At 42.0% G+C, this 17,823-nt stretch overlaps 1 protein-coding gene across 3 annotated transcripts in view; it reads right to left on the bottom strand.

The window, feature by feature from the left end:
• jarid2b (jumonji and AT-rich interaction domain containing 2b) overlaps positions 1 to 17,823 on the bottom strand; it is a 95,874-nt gene that overhangs the window by 31,758 nt on the left and 46,293 nt on the right. For all 3 annotated transcript variants that reach the window (XM_029513576.1, XM_029513575.1, XM_029513578.1), the window contains 2 exons: positions 17,163 to 17,289; positions 9,961 to 10,087 (listed from right to left, as the gene is read on the bottom strand). In XM_029513576.1, the coding sequence (XP_029369436.1) occupies positions 9,961 to 10,087; positions 17,163 to 17,250 (215 nt within the window). In that variant the 5' untranslated portion in view covers positions 17,251 to 17,289. The remainder of the gene's footprint in view (positions 1 to 9,960; positions 10,088 to 17,162; positions 17,290 to 17,823) is intronic.

The following is a 17,823-nucleotide window of genomic DNA, read 5'->3' as shown; positions in this document are numbered from 1 at the left end:
TGCTTTTTATTGCTAGAACCTCAGATGAATAGAATCCTATTTAACTGCTTACAAAAAGAGAGACACGGGGGATAGCACACACTAAAGGAAAAGAGAGTATGACAACAGAAATAAAGCACAAGGAACAGTGCACAAAAAAAAAAGAGGACAGAGACAGATGAGCTAATAAAGCAATGTGCTTACTACATCCTGTCTAGACAGTCAAGAGCCTCAGGTTTTCCAGGGAGAATCCTCCATTATCTGTTACCTATTAACTAACATAGAAGATTTGCTCTGGGGTCTTTCCCAAACTCAAACTCTAAAAATACATTGCCAGCTCCAGGTAATCTTCTCGTAATTGAGCTGAATTCTATTTACCTTATGTATTTTCACTTGTCATCTTCCACCCCCCTGCCCTTTTAATGGTATGCTAACAGCAGAGACGTGACTGTTAAGACTGTAATGAAAACAGATTTACTTTGCTAATGGTGTAATACTTTGGCAGAGAAGAAGGGAAAGAAATGAATAAAGTTTAGGAGAGCTAAGACTTCAACAGGTCACTATTTTCAAGATGGCACCTCGGTACTCAGGTGGGCTTGGTGTTGTTATGTTCACTAAGGTTGCAAGGAAATCAGAGCATGAAAATAATTACGACAGCACTTATTTAATGTATTCCAGCAATTAATTGTAACACTTTGCCAATTTATCAATGATGGGCCAGATGTCTGAAAAAAAGGCTTCAGTGGAGGAGAAACACACTCGCAAATACAAAACAGATACTTCAGTGTCCCAGGGGCAAGTTAAATACTAAGAAATCAGCGTGGGAATAATATTGCGATGACTTGACTGTTTTTGTAAGTGTTGCCATTGCACTACAGGCTGAGGGAAACATGAGCCTCTGATGTAGCCCTGTGTCTGTCCAGTGAGTTTGTACGCCAGGGTACACCATGTTCCCAGGCATGTTGAGCTATAGAATACTCATTGGTACGGTGCCGCGATAGGAAAATGGGGCTTATGCAAGTTAAAATTAGACTGATTGCCCTGATTGAAGGAGACTGCGAGGAGGGAGATACAGCAAAGGAAGAAAGGAAACTGAGATCCAACAGCCGTAGAAAAAGCAAAGAGATTATAACAGGATGTCCCCGTTCATCCCTTTCTAATCCACCTTTCATCCAGCCCTTCCTCCCTCCATCCTTTCCTTCTACCCCCCAGCCATGTACCCTTCAAAGGGCTGCTCTAATGTCTAATATTACACATGCCACCATAGCTGCTAGAGCATTGATTATCTCTGAGAGAGACAGAGTGAGAAAATGTGATGGTCCTGTCAGCCAGCAGTCATGGGAAAAGAGGGCAAAAGGAAAAAAGGAAGGGAATAAAGGGCCATTTGTGATTTACCTCCAACATATAAAATGAAGCGCGATGAAAAATGGGGTGAAACCGATGATGAAGAGACAAAGGGGACTGGGACGAGAGAAAAAGATGAGCCACAGCATGGGAGATGTCGTGTACTGACACCAAAGCCGTGGAGGGATACACACGGCCCCCCCCAATCAAGGACAGTACGACTTCAGTTTCTGTCTTATCAATGGTGACAACTGTTTCCATGGGAACTGCTGCGCTGACAGGACTCTGTCATGTGGTCATCTTGATTTATCCTTCAAGGGTGTTGGTCAAGACCCCCCCCCCCCCACACAACACACGTGCACACACACTGTCAAAGTGTCACAGAGGAAGACACTGCCTAGTCTGTCTATCGGCTCTGGGGATGCTGATCTCTGACAACAGAAGGAGGCCAGAAAAAGAAATACATTTGTCGTTAACTCAATAACCTTCAGCGTAAGAGTAGAGCATCACAAATACAAACCTGCAACCCCAACTGGGTCCTTAAAACAGTTTGCTGTCATCTGAGGCACTTTGGCAAGATGCAGGAAACCAGATGACTAAGCACATTTGTGCAAACAGCTGCCAACAGCTGATTTATTAAACGGCACATCAACTAACTTGCGCATAAAATACTTATAATAGATGCAAAGGAAAATACTTTAAGTGCCAATTATGCAGGGCTGATTGTTGAAAAAACAGCCTCCTGTGTATGTTAGATTTATGAATAAGCTGCTGGCTCAACATTTTTCAATTCTTTAGGTATATGAAATATTGACAAATGACACACAATATATGCAAGTACAAGTGATATATAATTTAGTACAGAAGCAAAGACAAAAAAGACAAATACTGTTAGGACTTGAACTCAGGAGCAAGTAATATATGTCTTAATTGTTCACACATGGGAAAATAATCTCCAGTTTGAATTTGGCATTTGGTTTAATAGGGGAAATTTGGCTTGAAGCAAATAACTATGACCAAATATCAAACCAGTTTTTGATCCTTGAGACTTGAGAGCATGATTTAACTACACATGAAGAAAATTCTTAAAGCCAGCTGGGCATTTTCAATCTTTGACCAAAAAAAAAAAAAAAAAAAAAAAAAACACCTTTAAAATAACTTATCCTTTGATGAAATACGCAATACATGGGACAAGGATGCAGATGGTGTCTGTGGCTGCAGGGTGGCACACTGCATACTATTTCCCCTTAGGCGATGCTCAGGTCGTTCACAGTGAAGCCTTGGCTGTTATGTGTGGCAGTCACTGTGTGGTTGGTTTCAAACCTTTGCTGTACCGCTGAAACCTGATATTTGGATAAGGCTGGTGAGCGCAACACGAACTGGTGGACCCTGTGTTGATTTCGTTTTTTTTTTTTTTCTCTGACTTTCACAGCTCGCTGCATTCTTAATACTGTGAAGCTCTTTGAACACAAGCAGTCAGCAGCTACGACAAAAATGCAGCATTAATTGGAAAGTCACCGTATATCTTAACTGAATCTGTCCCAAAGGGCCACATAACCCACTATAGAAAGACTGAGAGGGAAAAGGACAAGTCAGCCAGTCAAATAAAAACACAGAGATGGAAAATAAAACGTTTTGGTGAGGGAGTATGAAAGTGTACACGTCCAGAGCAAAGTAAAACAAAGCCAACTTACACAGCCCTACATACACACAACAACAAAGCAGATTTGAATGTGTGTATTTTTGCCTTTCACTGGTCCGAAATGTTTCATGAGTTTACTGGTCTAAATGGTCCTCAAGCGATGCCAGATATTTCTGACTATTATTTTTTCAGTCTCATATAGAAATGGCACAAGTGAATCAATAGATAGATGTTGGCATGAGGCTGCGTTCATGCTCCTTCCAGTGGAAAAGGTTATTGTGTGAGAAGAATAGTACTGATACAGAGTCTGTACCTTGGGGACTGTATTAATTGGCTCCAGATGGCCCACATGGTCTTTATAAAAGACTACCTCACTACAGCTGGCTCTGTGAGTGCAAGTGCCCCCCCACACCACAATGCTTTTCATCTGTTTGTGCGTTTGAGTCCATTTTATCTACAACAGAGCAACCTAAATGTGCATGTTTAAGTCATGCAAAGGTTGCTCTTCAGCAAAATATCTGTGTTTAATAAATGTCTCTACCTACTAATCAGTCTATATTTCCGTGTATGTCTGTGTGTGCGCTTCTCTGTGTATGTGTGCACCTGGAAGTCTGTTTGGATCAAATCCATCAGCACCTAAATGAGTGAGTAGAAATTGTGTGTTTGCACAATTTCTTAAGCCGCTAAGATCTTTCACTCTTCAAACCCCAATGTTGAAAGCAATGATCACACTGACACCATATGTATGAAAGAGGAAAACCTCCAAGGTTAGTATGTTATAGAGTGAATAAAAACTTCTTTTGCATTGCATATAGCAGAACTCCTACAGTTACCTTTCAGGTTGGCATGTAACACATTTTATAGAAATCTCTAAGCCTGTGTATGAAATGAAGGAAATTAATCAGGCGGCCTCCACAGATGTTACTTCTTAGACTGTAAAGAGCAAATAGCAGGGTTGAGAGTGCAGAACGATGCATTTAGCTTGAGCTTGCAAAAGCTCTTTTTGTAGAGATAATATCCCAACACAAACCCTAAGATGGCTGGTGTGTGCTCAGTGCAAACACTCTCAAGTGAACCCTCCCTATACTCTTTGTGTTTATTGCTTTTCTGTCTGCGTGCATTTAGGAGAGGGATGGTACTGTGGTGAGCTGACCTGCTGGCCCCGTGACCTTCACATATGCAAACAGCCCCTGCATAGACTCCAGTCACATACACACTGAGCATGTGCACAGCGAACACAAACACACACAATCATTACTCAATGGCTCAAGGCCGCGGAGAGGACAAATGTGCACTTATTACACGCCAATTTGGACCAAAGACTACATACCTCAGTTCGATATGAGAAGCCTTTATGACATTATACTAATTCATATAATGAAGGATTTCTATATATCTTGCAAGTGTACGGTTTTCAGAGCAGGACTGCTTTGCTTTGACAAGACAAATGTGGTTCAGTGTTATTCAGAGGTGCGATAGTGAGTGTGTGTATCCCTGTCCAGATTCAGCTGTGACAGCTATATGCTTCAAGCAGTCACAATGAGGCTGATATTCACTTGAGATAAAAGAAACAGCAGGGTCTCAGCACATATTTAAATATAACCTTGGCTTTTCACATAGCTGTTTTTTTTTTTTTTTTGAGAGGAGAGATGGCCTGATAGGCAGATGTGGAGAGAGAGGACATCTTGACAATAGATCAAGCTTAGCAGTATCTCATTGAATATAAAAATGCTATATTAGCTTCGATGGAAGTCAGCCATTGTCCTCTTTGTCACCTCAAAAAAAAAAAAAAAAAAGAAGCAGATATACAAATTTGGGACTGCACTTGAACCCAAATGCCACCAAAACAACACTAAAAGAGACATTGTGACATTATGTCGCTGTAAAGAGCTTAATTTTCTTCCACGTCCCTCTTGGGAAGAAAGATAAATACCACACTTTAATGTGTTTTTTAGCAGTCAAGGTCCACTGCTCAGGGCTATTTGCCAAAACCCCCCACTCCTTCGTCATGCATGTGAAACTCAAACCCTATGACCTCTGACCTTGCAGTCCACCTTAAATCACCCCAGGTTGGGTCAATAAACATCAGAGTTGGTGCTATTTGTGCTTAAAAATCAGACTAATTAAGCCTGGAGTCACATATGTAGACCCTGAGAGACCTCAAGTGGACTCACATGAGAGACGTCGGTCTGCAACTCAAACAAAGGATCAGGTACAATGGATCACAGTGGATCAGATAAAATATGATAGGCTGATACTTTTTTTTTTTTTTTTTTGAAGTTTCAAACTTTATCTATTATTACTACTGAAAATGTCACGACTTCCTGTTGAAAGTTGAAACTGAGAAACAGAGACAGCGACTCCTAAATGATCAAGCTCTCATCTGTGTTTTAGATCGCTTTAGATTCCCAGGTTGCGATAACGAGACTGACCTTTCTCGCGGGTCACCACACTCTGCTCTGGAGCAGCTCCAGCTACACTTCCAAAAACACACACAACCACCATCTGAGCCATCGTTAACAGCACTGCAGCACTGGTTTTAACTAGTGCACATAATTTAACATCCTCCGATCAACAGCAACATTAAAATCTGTTACAGTTTTTAATGTTGGATTTTATCATTATATAAACTTCTGCTTTTCATCATCATCATCATCATCATCATCTGAAAATAGATAGTTGGAAATAAACAAGCAGAAGTCATATTATCAAATTGACCTATAATAAAAGTGAGCATGGATCCATTTACATTAGATGTTTTGTTTTGTTTTGTTTCTATCACTGTGGGTGGTATAAACTCTTTTGGCTTCTAAAGTCATTCATACCAGATGAAGTTGGAAAAACAGTTGGCCAATACAAATAAGATTTCACGTGACTTTGGCTTAGAGATAGTCTGACAGCTAAAAAAAGAGACACACTATTAAGTCTTTCATGACTTTAAAATGGCAGCCACAAAAGCGCCAGATAGAACTAAAACACAACAAACAGTAAATCCCTTGGAGCATTTAGATTTTCTTTTTGCATTATGCCATAAAAAGCACAGTGTAAACCTGTTATAACACAGTTAATCTGAGCTACAATCAGTGCTAAACAGTTGTATTTGACAGTGATTACGGGAGTCAGTTTGTGTGCTGAGTGACATCATGCACTGTCATGGATGGTTAATACGCCTTTAACCCACAATTTCAGCCAAGCAGAAGGCTTTCATAAAGCCGCAGCAAAGCAGCGACAATGAGACAAGACTTTAGAAGAGATTTTGGAGAACAACTGACAGGGCTGAATCACCAAAAGACTGACAGACAGAAGGAGTGAAAAAGAAGAACGAACATTCACACAACTGGAATAACAAACTGCTGGTGATGTCTAAAACAGAGCCTCCATTTTGACTGACTGCTTGTTGTATCATCTGACCAGCTTTCAAAAGAAAAAAAACAAACAACAACAACAAAAAAACTGCTCAAGCTAATGTTCCTGGATGTCTTTCAGCTAATTTATGTGAACAGTCCACTTTGTATTCATTTAACAATTCAGTGTTTGTGTTACAGCTAGGTGTTGCACTGCATATACTGTATGTTCTCTCGCAAAACCATCCAAAAGCAAATCAATAGAAACATTATGGCCCTCTATTAATACACACTAGCAGTGTGTGTGCGTTCAGGCCTGCGCACACATGCATATAATCCCTCATAAATGGAAATGGTGATTATGAATTACTGACAAGAGTCATTGGTTACGCTAGACAAGACAAGTGTGTGCGTGTCTGTCTTTGTGCCTGTGTGTGTGTGTGTGTGTGTGTGTGTGTGTGTGTGTGTGTGTGTGTGTGTGTGTGTACACACTTGGCATTCATTAAGTCGAAACAAAACAAGCGGCAGCAGCTGAGTGTTTGAGTGTGTGTCTTGGCTGAGACAACAGAGAGAACAGATTCAAAGAGAGCCAAAAGTGGGGTTCAGTGAAGAGAGTGAGAAAAAAAAGGAGCAAAAAATAAAAGAGGAACAGAAAGAGAGAAAGGGCGAGAGAAATTAAGTTAAGAAGTCTGTCTGAGAGGGGCACTCAACTTCTGATCCCCACGCTATTTGCAGTGCCTGCTAGGTTTCTGGTCACTTCTTTAAATTGGATCTGCAGGGTGTTGCCCTGAAAGTCACTCGTAGGCACTAATTAGATGGAGTTAAGGGACATGTATCTTGACCTAATTCTTCTTGGTTCGAGGTTCTCATCCCAACAGATGGAGTATTTGAGTTTTTATTTACATATAAAGGCGAAAGAAGAGTAACGTTCAACACAATTTAAATAGCAGTATGCCAAATCTATATCCTCCACTGAAAATACAATTAAGCTACAAAGATATTATTTAAAATAAAACACTCACTGAGGGCATGTTCGGATTCTACCTGTGAGAGAAGCAAAACTAAAGTGAAATACCAATAGATTGTTCTCTTATTTCATTTATGACTTACAATTTAGATTTACAATATGCTGACATAGTGAAGAAGCTTATGTAAGCACGTCCTTCAATAACAAGACAAATGTATCCCAAATGAAAAACAACTGGAGATGACAGCAAAAGTCCTAAATCATCCATGCATAGGATAACCTCCGGTTCTGAGCAGTGTGCGGCACGCAAGTGACGGCTGAATACAGAGATGCTCTTTATATCAACCTACATCAAATGTGGGAGACTTACAGAGGTACATGAATCTAAGTAGGTCAGTAAACCATGGCAGCAACGATGAGGCTGCATTAAGTTATGTTTGCGTGTGTGTGTGTGTGTGTGAGAGAGCGCGAGAGAGAGAGAGGCCTCATTTTGAGAATATGGTCATACTGGTAGGAGAGGGCTACAATGGGCTGGCATGTTGGAGGGGATGTTCTGCCAGTCTCTCTCTACCAAACTCAGGAGCATGGGAAGGCAAACACAGAGTTGATCTCAAAGACTTCTAAAGGGGGTCGCTTCCTGCCAAAAATCACTTGCACCTGTCCTTCTTTCTCTGTCTCCCTTCCTCTCCCTCTCTCGGCTGCTCCTCCCAGTCTTCCCCTCTCTGTTGATGCCCGATCCCTTCATCCTGTCTCCAGTGTGAAACTTTTTCTCTGCTCAAAATTGGAACCAGCTCCACCACTGCTCCTCCCTTCTGTTTTGGCCAATGCCAGGTGTAAGAGCTCCTGGCATAATCTCAGTGAGTCCTGTTCAGGAACAGTGCAGGGCACTTATGCCAGGGTCTCTGGGAGTCATCCCTAACACATGAAGCACACACACAAAATGTTCATTTTGTGAAGCAACGAGGCATTGCCGGGTGTTTCATTAGCACCAGATAGAAAGCCTTTCTTCACCGAGTCCTGCTGTGTTTCTGTATATGCAGTATATGTGTGTATGCGTGTGTGTGTGTGTGTGTGTGTGTGTGTGTGTGTGTGTGCGTGCGTGTGTGTGCAGGCTGCCCTAAGTGAAATCTATTCAACACATGACTATTGACCATCAAAGAAAAGTGTGACATTGTCCTCGTTATACTTTTATTCCTCCTCCATTGTTACAAGGTAGACTAGTGTTTATGTTGTTTTATTGTATAAGCCACAGGGGTCACTTGCTTTCAATTCAACACTGTTGTTGTCAGTCAAGCACTTCCCACTACAATTATTCTCTCACTCCTTGTCCACATATCTACATTTATGCAGGCTGACTTTAAGATGAAATCAATTTTCTGTTCCACTTCATCATTATTTCATAGTCAAGGCTATAGGATTTCTACAAGTTCAAAGACCTGGAAGAACCCTTTGAGTCTCAGGAATGAGCTCCAGATTTCAGTTGTTCCAGTAACCTTCTGTTTCAAAGCCAGGTAGATGAAAGCTTGCAATGACTGAGCTCAGATTTGGGAGATACAGTATCAAATGACAGCTAGGAGGACTTAGGCAGGTGCCTGACACAGTGAATGGAGCCTGTGCGGGCTGCTCATTACAGAAGGACATCTGCTGCTGTCCAGCTTCCCAGACTCCGCCCCCTAGCTTTGCACTGATGCTTTAATGCCCTGTCTGTGTGTAGGAGAACAAAACACACAAGCATTTACATACATACACACACACACACACACTCACCACCTACAGTAGCTGGCTGCTTGCAAGTACAAAGACACCAGTCATTTTAATCTGCTCACTCTATAGAGCATACGTATTTGTAAATTATATTTTCCAGCTTGTGATTTCAAAACCTTCTTCATGCTGAAAGCATTAGGAGCATCACTTTTTCCAAAGATCCTTTATTCCACCATCCAAGAACAGTTTTCGAAGCGAGAGCAGCATTCTGCACCAATTTCATTGAAAATCACGATTTTCAATGATAAAATCCATTTCAATAATTTACTCAAGATATAAATGACTTCATAAAAAAAATATGCCTAGCGGAAATGAGCAGCTTATTGTACTCTGCAACAACTTAAATTTTTGAATAATTCATTTAGAAATGCATGGCAACACTCCTTTAAGTGGCTCATTATAAATGACTGAAACTGCATTTATGTTGTAGGGATGAGTGGGTGTGTTCATAATAGGACATCAGTGCTCTTTAAAGAGTAAGATGTACTATTTATACTTTTTGTTGACCGTCATATTCTACTACTAATGGAAAATCTGCTCAGCTCCAAACATGTTATTGCCCACACTGACTGAGAAATATTACTGATATAGAGGATAGACGATAGGCCAAGAATTAGAAAGAGTTATTTAGAAAAAGTCGAAGATCAAGTATTTCAGGAATTTGAACCACGAGACCTCAAGAAATTCATTGTGACTAAGCTGCATTTACAGTTTGTAATATGTGTGCAAAGGCACTCATCACACTCACGACCCGACACATTCACACCCATAGAATCTGCAGCCTTTAGCATGAACTCCTATAGTCAGACACCACCAGGCTCACAATTCAGGGTTCTAACAAAGTAAACAGGATTAAGAACGTCACACAACAAGCGCGAGCGTGCGCGCGCGCGCACACACACACACACGCACGGCCTCACCTCTTCTTTGCTGGACTGTCTTCACAGTACTCACTGCTCCCATCCAGACCCTGAGAGCGCAAGGACCCATCTTCTTTGTGGCTGCCCTTTGATCCCGAGCCATTCAGCTGCCCATTGGCTAGGGAACCTGAAAACACAAAGCACCCAAAGGGTTAGATTCTGGCCAACACATATTTTTGGATCACTTGTTGTGAAAGCGTCCATCTCCAGATATCTGGCATGAACCTTTGTCAGTAAACTATTCCTGGGGCTTAATATTGTTTTAAAATATAGCTTAGGTCTTTCGAGAATAAACAATGTTTTCATCTGACACCGTTAATAAAGCCCTCTGTTTTTGTCTTTGATTCGATACAGTTTAAAGGGCTGAAGGCAGAGTAGATGCATTTCTTTTGATAAGATTATAGAAGCTCTGCTTTATCTGACAGCGTGGAGTGCAGGGAATTTGGAAGAAGATAGAAAGACAGAGTGAAAGGGAGAAATACAGAGAGAGTACAAATTATTCAAGATTTCAGACTGAAAACATACATAGTAACATTCTACGGTAAAATACTGACAGCGTTTAGCCAGTGAACGGGGCGGTCTTACAAACAAGAGCAGCATGGTGGCAGCTCATTTTGGAGGTGCAGGAAAGTTACTTATTCATTTCTCTGTCCCCGTTTCCCCTTGTTAAGTGCAACCGCTGCTGACATACATGATGAGCGCCCTTTGACAAAGAATTTGAAAAAACAAGCCCGAGGCAGCAAGTGAAGTGAACTGATATAGCTGGACTTGACATTCTTGGTGAGCCCAATTGACAGACCCCTAATTAAATATTTAGCAAGCAACTTAGACAAACAAAATAAGCCCCTAGACACATTCTTAAATCAAAAGCAACAACAGGCACCGAGAATTCAAATTAGGTCAAACAGAGGAGTGGAAGTCAATGGTAATTAAGAGAGACAACCAAATTAAATAGACATCACAAGGCTTGATTTCCTCACTGGCAGTTCTTGCTGCAGTTGGAACGTGTCACATAGGCCTGTCTGACTGAACAATGGAGCATAAATGGGTAAACTTATAGAGGAAGTTCAAAGCTTTTTAGAATTATTATATTAGAAGAAGAGGAGCAGATACAAGGGAAATATCAATTTGTAAAACAAGAAATTCAGATAGAATATTTTGGCATTTGTCACTGACAGCAGTTCCTCCCACTTAAAGCTTCTGACCGGTTTTAGGAAGTATTCTTGCCTGAGTGGACTTTGGTCTGGTGGGTTGTTAAATTATTCACTTTCATTTTGCAAAAACAAACAACTCAGTCAACATTAACCTGAAGGGCTTGTTTAACCAACAGCATTGCCTTCATAGATCTTTTCATTCACCAACACCTTCCCCACTGTTCCACTTTGTGATGGGAGAATATAGTCATTTGCTTCCCGCCACGCCCCGTGAAATTCCATGTGGCTGACACTATAAGGGTATATGTCACTCAAAGTGCACCGCAAACTCAAAATAGTAGGTGTCAAAGCAAATAAAGAAATAAATTAAGGTAATAATGACAGTGAAGCAGAAGTTAGGACAGCTGCCAACTTGAATTACATGCTGTTAGTCAGGACAATACTGTTAAACAAGTCCAGGCGTTGTGTCATCTAACGGACGAGAGAGGGAGGCTCGTTGTACGATCAGATGGCAGCGTAGCAAACAGAAAGCAGATGAGCAATTGAGAGGCAGGTAAACGTTTTCTAACACATGATTTCAGTCACATTTATAAATGTGCTTTGGGCAGAGCGAGAGCAAACACACATACGTGCACGCACACAGTCATTACATTATAATGTCATTATTGCTCAGCCACACAGGCAGTTGGTTTTCCTCACACGCAGGGCAGGTCAGTACCTGAGAGCGGAGGTACAGTCATCAGATACAGATTGTTGCGTTCAGAAAGTCAACAAGCGCCAGTGTGATGACTAAGGCCATCGCACTTTTGGCAATGCTTTATGTTGCCATTGCAGAGCCTCTAAGTCTATTGGCCATGGATTAATCACTGGTTTAAAATGTCTTTGTTGACACAAACGGCTTTAATCTATATTCCTTTAATCAATCAAGAGACTTACTAAACACCTGAGCATCTACTTTTGAGAAAAAGTACATACTAAGTAAAAAAAAAAAAAGCAATGGAAAATGAATCTGCATTTCTGCTGTGTTAAGGATGAAATGCAGCAACTAAGAGACCTTGAGACATTTTCCAGGAAACAATTTGGCACCATGAAAAATAAATTCAAGAGAAATTTGTGGACACTGATTAAAAATGATAATTATAATAGTATAGTACTGCAAATGGGACACGGTGCAACAACTCCAATCACAACTACAAGAAGAAAAAAAAAAATCATTCTGTATGTGAAACTTGCACCAGAGCAAAAAGCGACGTAGCTCATTAACTTTAATTGTGCTCTCAAAATGACTGACGCATGATGTCCCCACAGAATGCAAACATACAGGCAGCGGCCCATTTCATCATTTCCTCCCTCCCTCCCTACTTCCATCTACTCCCTAATATTCCTCCAAAGAGTTGGCTGGCATATGCTGGTTGCACATGAGTGCTCATGTGAGGGGCAGATCAGGGAATTTTAGGGAAGGCAGATGCCCAGGGATGGCAAGTGTGGCAAGCAGGCAATGAGGGAGCCAAGGGCCAGTGCTTAAATTCAATGTCCTGGTGGTGGTGAAGGCCTGTGACAACAGACTGGGGTGGACTCGTGGCAGATATTACAATTTAAAGAGAGGTGTGATGAGGCAACAGTGGACCATGCTAGCCCGCCATCCCAATTGCTTCTCTTGGGTGGTGGAGGGGGGGGCTCTAATCAGATTTATGCGTGCTTAACTAAGCCCATCGCCTTGCTATGTTCACCTCAAAGTCTCGAGAGAGCAGAGGTACATAGCGTAACATAGCATATCACAGGGCTGAAACAAGCCTATTAGTAGGAGCCACAGCATAACAAGTGGTACTATAGCAGAGCAGTTCTGCTGTAGGAAAGATGCTCTTTGGGGCAGAGGGACTCTTGACAGTACTTCCAAAAGCGTAAAATGTGTAAATGAATGAACTGCCATACCTCATGGAATGATCTAAGGACTGTGAATGCAGCTATGATAGCATATCGTTTGTTTTGAAGTAAGCAGATATGTCAGCCAATAATAATCTTTTAACTTCTTTCTCCTTGATGAACAAGACTTTAATCTCCCCTTTCCTCTCGTAAACAACTGCATTAAAATTCTATTTCCTGCCCTTTGTGCAAGTAATCCCTGATGCCTGTGTACAATTAAATTTGAGGTATATGATAAACAGAAACAGTGGGTAGTTTTAGTTTAGGGAAACTCCCAACTGGTATCTATTCCCAGACATTTTTCAGCGCAGCAGATACTAAAAAAAAAATTGACCACTTGGCAAGAGGATTAGAACTAGGCCCAAATATATATTGCTCTTCCTTACAAAGTTGGACCTCACAAAACTGCACGACACTTACCACAAGCCAGAACAAAGGCACACAGCAATGCTCAGAAAGAAACACAGCATCTTCCCTTTTTTCCCCAAATCAAGGCCATAAATTTAAAACATCAAAAGGCAAAGACTTTATAATGGCCTGAGCTGCTGTTGAAAAAGAGCACACGGGGGCAAAATAGATTATATCTCTTTCACTCACTTGGTTCAATAGCTAAACTCTTCCTCTTATTTTGCTGGCACCTCTTCATCTGTCCTGCCAGGTTATGTGATCACCAGGGAGAGAATAGCGGGCCCACAGTGTTTGAGCTGTTTCGGTTGCCATTCTGGCCATGCAAGAAGCAAGCAGCAAGAAAAATATAGACAGACAGCACAGTGACAGGAGAGTGGGCGCTGAAGCTAAGGGCTCGATGTGCATAAAAACCAGAAGCAATGGCAGGTCTTGAGACTGGTAGACACAGAAATGGGCAAACCCTCTCTTCAGCTCCTCCATAGTTTTGGCAAGCAGCCAGCTCCTCCATCAATAGCACTCAGGGAAATGGAAGGGGAGGAAGGGAAAGGAGAGGAGAGTAGAGGAGAGGAGGGGTACAGACAAGTGTATTAAAAGGGAGATGGCGAACTGAGGAGGAACAGGAAGAAGATGCAGCTTCAATGATTCGCAGAACTGAAGAGGAAGGGTGGGAAACAGGATAGAAGGAAGGAAACGGAGGAGTGGTGATGGAGTGGGAGAGGGAGGGAGGGTTTGGGTGACAGATACTGGAGATAGTTAAGACAGACATGGCAGAGAGGACAGGAAGGACAAAGCAGAAAGGAGGGAGATGACGAAAAAGAGGGAGACAGAGATGGATGGAGGTTCAGGGACTGAGAAAAAGGCTTCTGTCTGTGTGTGCGTTTGGTGGTGGTGGTTTTGGGGGGGGGGGGTACATAATCGACAATACTGAGCAGTGGGAGTGAGAGAGGAGACAGAAGCTTACGGATAAGGCAGTAACCAGAGTCCTATTGATGTGTAATGAAACCTTGCACTGTGAGGGGGGGCAGATAGAGGGAGAGAGGAGTGAGAAAAGGAGAAGAAGAGGAAGAGCATGGCCGTGATAAAGAGGGAGGGGGCGAATAAGCAGGAGCCAGGATGCGGAAGGGCATAATGTCATTTGTTAAATAATGCAGGGAATGAGTGTGCGAGCGAGACAGGAAGTGTGATGGACACAGAGATGGACGGCTGCCAACAGCCAGGGGTAAAGTGGCTCGAAATATAGCATGATTGTTGGTTATAGCCAAGGAGAAGGGTGGATGGGCGAGGAGACGACACGAACACACACACACACGTGCAGACGTACACTTGGACACGCATACAGCTGACTGACGGACTGCCACACCCCCCTCAAAAACAAATAGCCAATGCTGTCACGCTGTGACGGAGAGAGGAGGAGGACGATGGATGGATGGAGGTATGTGGGAAGGGAAAAATGGATAGACAGATGTCTGGGAAGGGAGACAAACACTGCTGTTCAGAGGATTACAGTCAGGTGCTGCCCTAACCTTCCATCTGATAATACCTTTTACCCAAAATGGTGGACTTTATTTAAAAATATATATAAAAAGAAAATATAATCTCACACATGATCTAATTTTTTTCTTGTCATTTTAATGAATTCCATGGGAGAAGCTCCTCAAATATGCTTTTATTAGGATACAGTGATTTAATGTGATCTTCAAGTTTTAACCTGACAATTATGTTGTAAAATTATGATGGTAAATTCTGTAAAAGTCTCTGATTTTGTACAATCAACAGTAAAAGGCAGAGATGTTGATTTTATATCAAATGAGAAAAGCAGTAAATTCTAACATTTGAGAATCAAAAACCAGCAAATATGTAATTTTTGCTTGAACAATTAAGCAATTATTAAAATTTCCTCAGATTCATTATCTGCTGATGAGTAATCATCTAACTGGCTAATTGTTTACATGTGGCAGTAATTTCTAATTCATCATTGATTCCAGCTCTGTCTCTGACATATTTATAATTATACACACACGCATGATCTGACTATCCAAAATGGCTGAGTTTCAAAATAATGCCTGTGTGAGACTCAAAACTGTGGCACATGTCTCACCCCAATACAAGCCCAGAGTCTATAGCCCAGTCCTCTAAAACAGCAGGGGCTGCCCATTCAGGATGTAGCGCATGCTGAGTGTGATCCTCCAAAATGGCGGACAGTTTCACCACATCGTCTCTGTGAAATGGGAAACTGGGCTTCTCGTACAGTCTCCAAAGCCTTGCTAACCCACGGTGCTCTAAAACAGCAGGGCCCGTCTATTCAGCCGAGTTCCCTTTTGTGTCAGCGCAGGCTGCTGTCGTTACCCCCGGTGCGATGGGCCGCCGAAGCTTTCTAATGAGTCATTTTTATTCAGGCGATAAGGTCAGCTACCCGCGGTGGCTTAAAAGGCCCTGAGGAGCTGTGGAGTGGCAGCCACGAGATGCCAGACAGACACACAGAAACACATCGGCTATTGGGAGGGGAGGAGGCTGACGGCACAGGCACAGAGAGAAGAAATGAAGATGTGAAGGAATAAAAAGAAAAAATTAAGGAAGGATAAAAAGGTATAAAAGATAAGCTGCATTTCAACAGTGATTTCCCTCCTGTCTGTCTGTCTGTCTTCCTTTCTGCTTAGCTGGATGACTGGCCTGCTTCTTTGGCAGGGCGTGAACTTTCTGAGGCTCCTTTTTTCTTTTTTTCCTCCCTCCTGTTTCCTTTCTTTCGATGTCTGGGTTGTGTTAATGTCAGCTGAGAATAGCTTCTGAGGCACGTGTGAAGTTCAAATCTCTGCTGTTGGCTGGCTGAGGGCTTTTTATGGGTGGGAGGACCGGTGTCAAACAAAGACATGGTGGCAGCCTGGTTCAAAACAAACCGTTCATCTCCCCTGCGCTCTCGCTCTTCATGTGTTTTCTCAGGTTTACATGGCACAACCGCAAAATCCCCAAGCTGCTCCTGTAGCCAAATTCCACTTGGAATTGGATTTTGTCTAACTAAGCAACTTCACGTATAAATTCATGTCGGGGGTTTCTGTTAGCCCACATTTTAATGAGTCTGCACCCCAGAGTGAGTGTACACGTCCAAGCCAGAAAAGATTAACAACACTTCAACACGTGTTTTTTCTTGTGTGTGGCACTGTGGAGTGACTCTGTTTGAAGCATAAACAACATTTGAAAACAAAAGGAAAATACGTTTCAGTCTCAAAGGGTTCTTTTGAGTATGTGACACGAAACCAAGACTGCAGATCACTGACCACTGACCCACAACAAAAGGCATATGAGAGCCCTTAATCCTTTACTCTCACTGGATTCCCTCCATTTTAAGTAAGAGCAAGTTCCAATCTCAAAGAAAACTTGCTTAGTTTTCACTCACCGGCAGACGAACAAAACAGCGGCTTGTAATTAGAGGACTGAAAAGCTGAGGTGAGACACTCGTCTCTGCAAAATTGCAGACAACTATGACATTTACCACACAAAATGTTTGTGTGGCTAATACTCTCCTTCTTTGCATTTTGTGTAAATATGTTGACATTTTCCACAAGTTAAGTTTCGAATGTTGCCTTAAATCATCGCAGGGCCGTTTTCATTTCATTCTATTTTTAGCAGAAATATGTCATTTCTGCTGCCGACATATTTGCAAGGGAGGGAATAGATGGTGCAGGTCCCTCTGACAGAAGACCTGAGTGGACATGAACTCACCATTGGAGTTTGTGGTTCCATCACCGTCAAGCTGCCGTTTCTGTGCACTCCTAAACTCCTTTAGGGAGAGGTAAAGCACCTTCCGCATCACCCGCTCCTCGGACCATGGGATCCCATCACTGTCATCCTGTGGAAACATCCAGCAGAGAGAACGGATTAACATAAACTGTTATCGCAGAGACAAACAGTGGGGAATCTTTCTCTCCCGTTTTTAATAACTGTTATGCTGCGTTTCTCTGCTTGTGGGGAAACACGCTCCCTAAATCCTCACATTTTTCAGTGAAACCCCAACAGATAATACAATCAACAGCCCATTAATACAGACAGCAGTTTTGTAGGGTGGACAGCTGTTTGTGCTGACGGTCTTCCTTTGTTTTCATTGTATGGCCAGTGTGGCAACAAAAGTGTCATTTGAGGTGAAGGTCAGGAAATACTTCCAAGACAAAACAAAGCAAAACCTCACAACCTAACCCAAGCGTGTTCTGGAAATCAGAACCCTCTTTAGTTTATTTTATCTGGAACAATGGGAACTCCAAAAACAACCTTCATAAACATTTATTACCTTCAAGTCAGACCACCAACAACAGCAGCTTGGCCTTTTCATAGAATATAGAGTTCAATGACAGATTTTTTTGTCAAAACAAGAATAAAATGACACAAT

This window comes from Echeneis naucrates, chromosome 11 (assembly GCF_900963305.1).
Source record: "Echeneis naucrates chromosome 11, fEcheNa1.1, whole genome shotgun sequence".
NCBI classification, from domain to species: Eukaryota; Metazoa; Chordata; class Actinopteri; order Carangiformes; family Echeneidae; genus Echeneis; species Echeneis naucrates.
The sequence above is the reverse complement of the archived record's forward strand: the minus strand, read 5'-3'. Positions and strand labels throughout refer to the sequence as shown.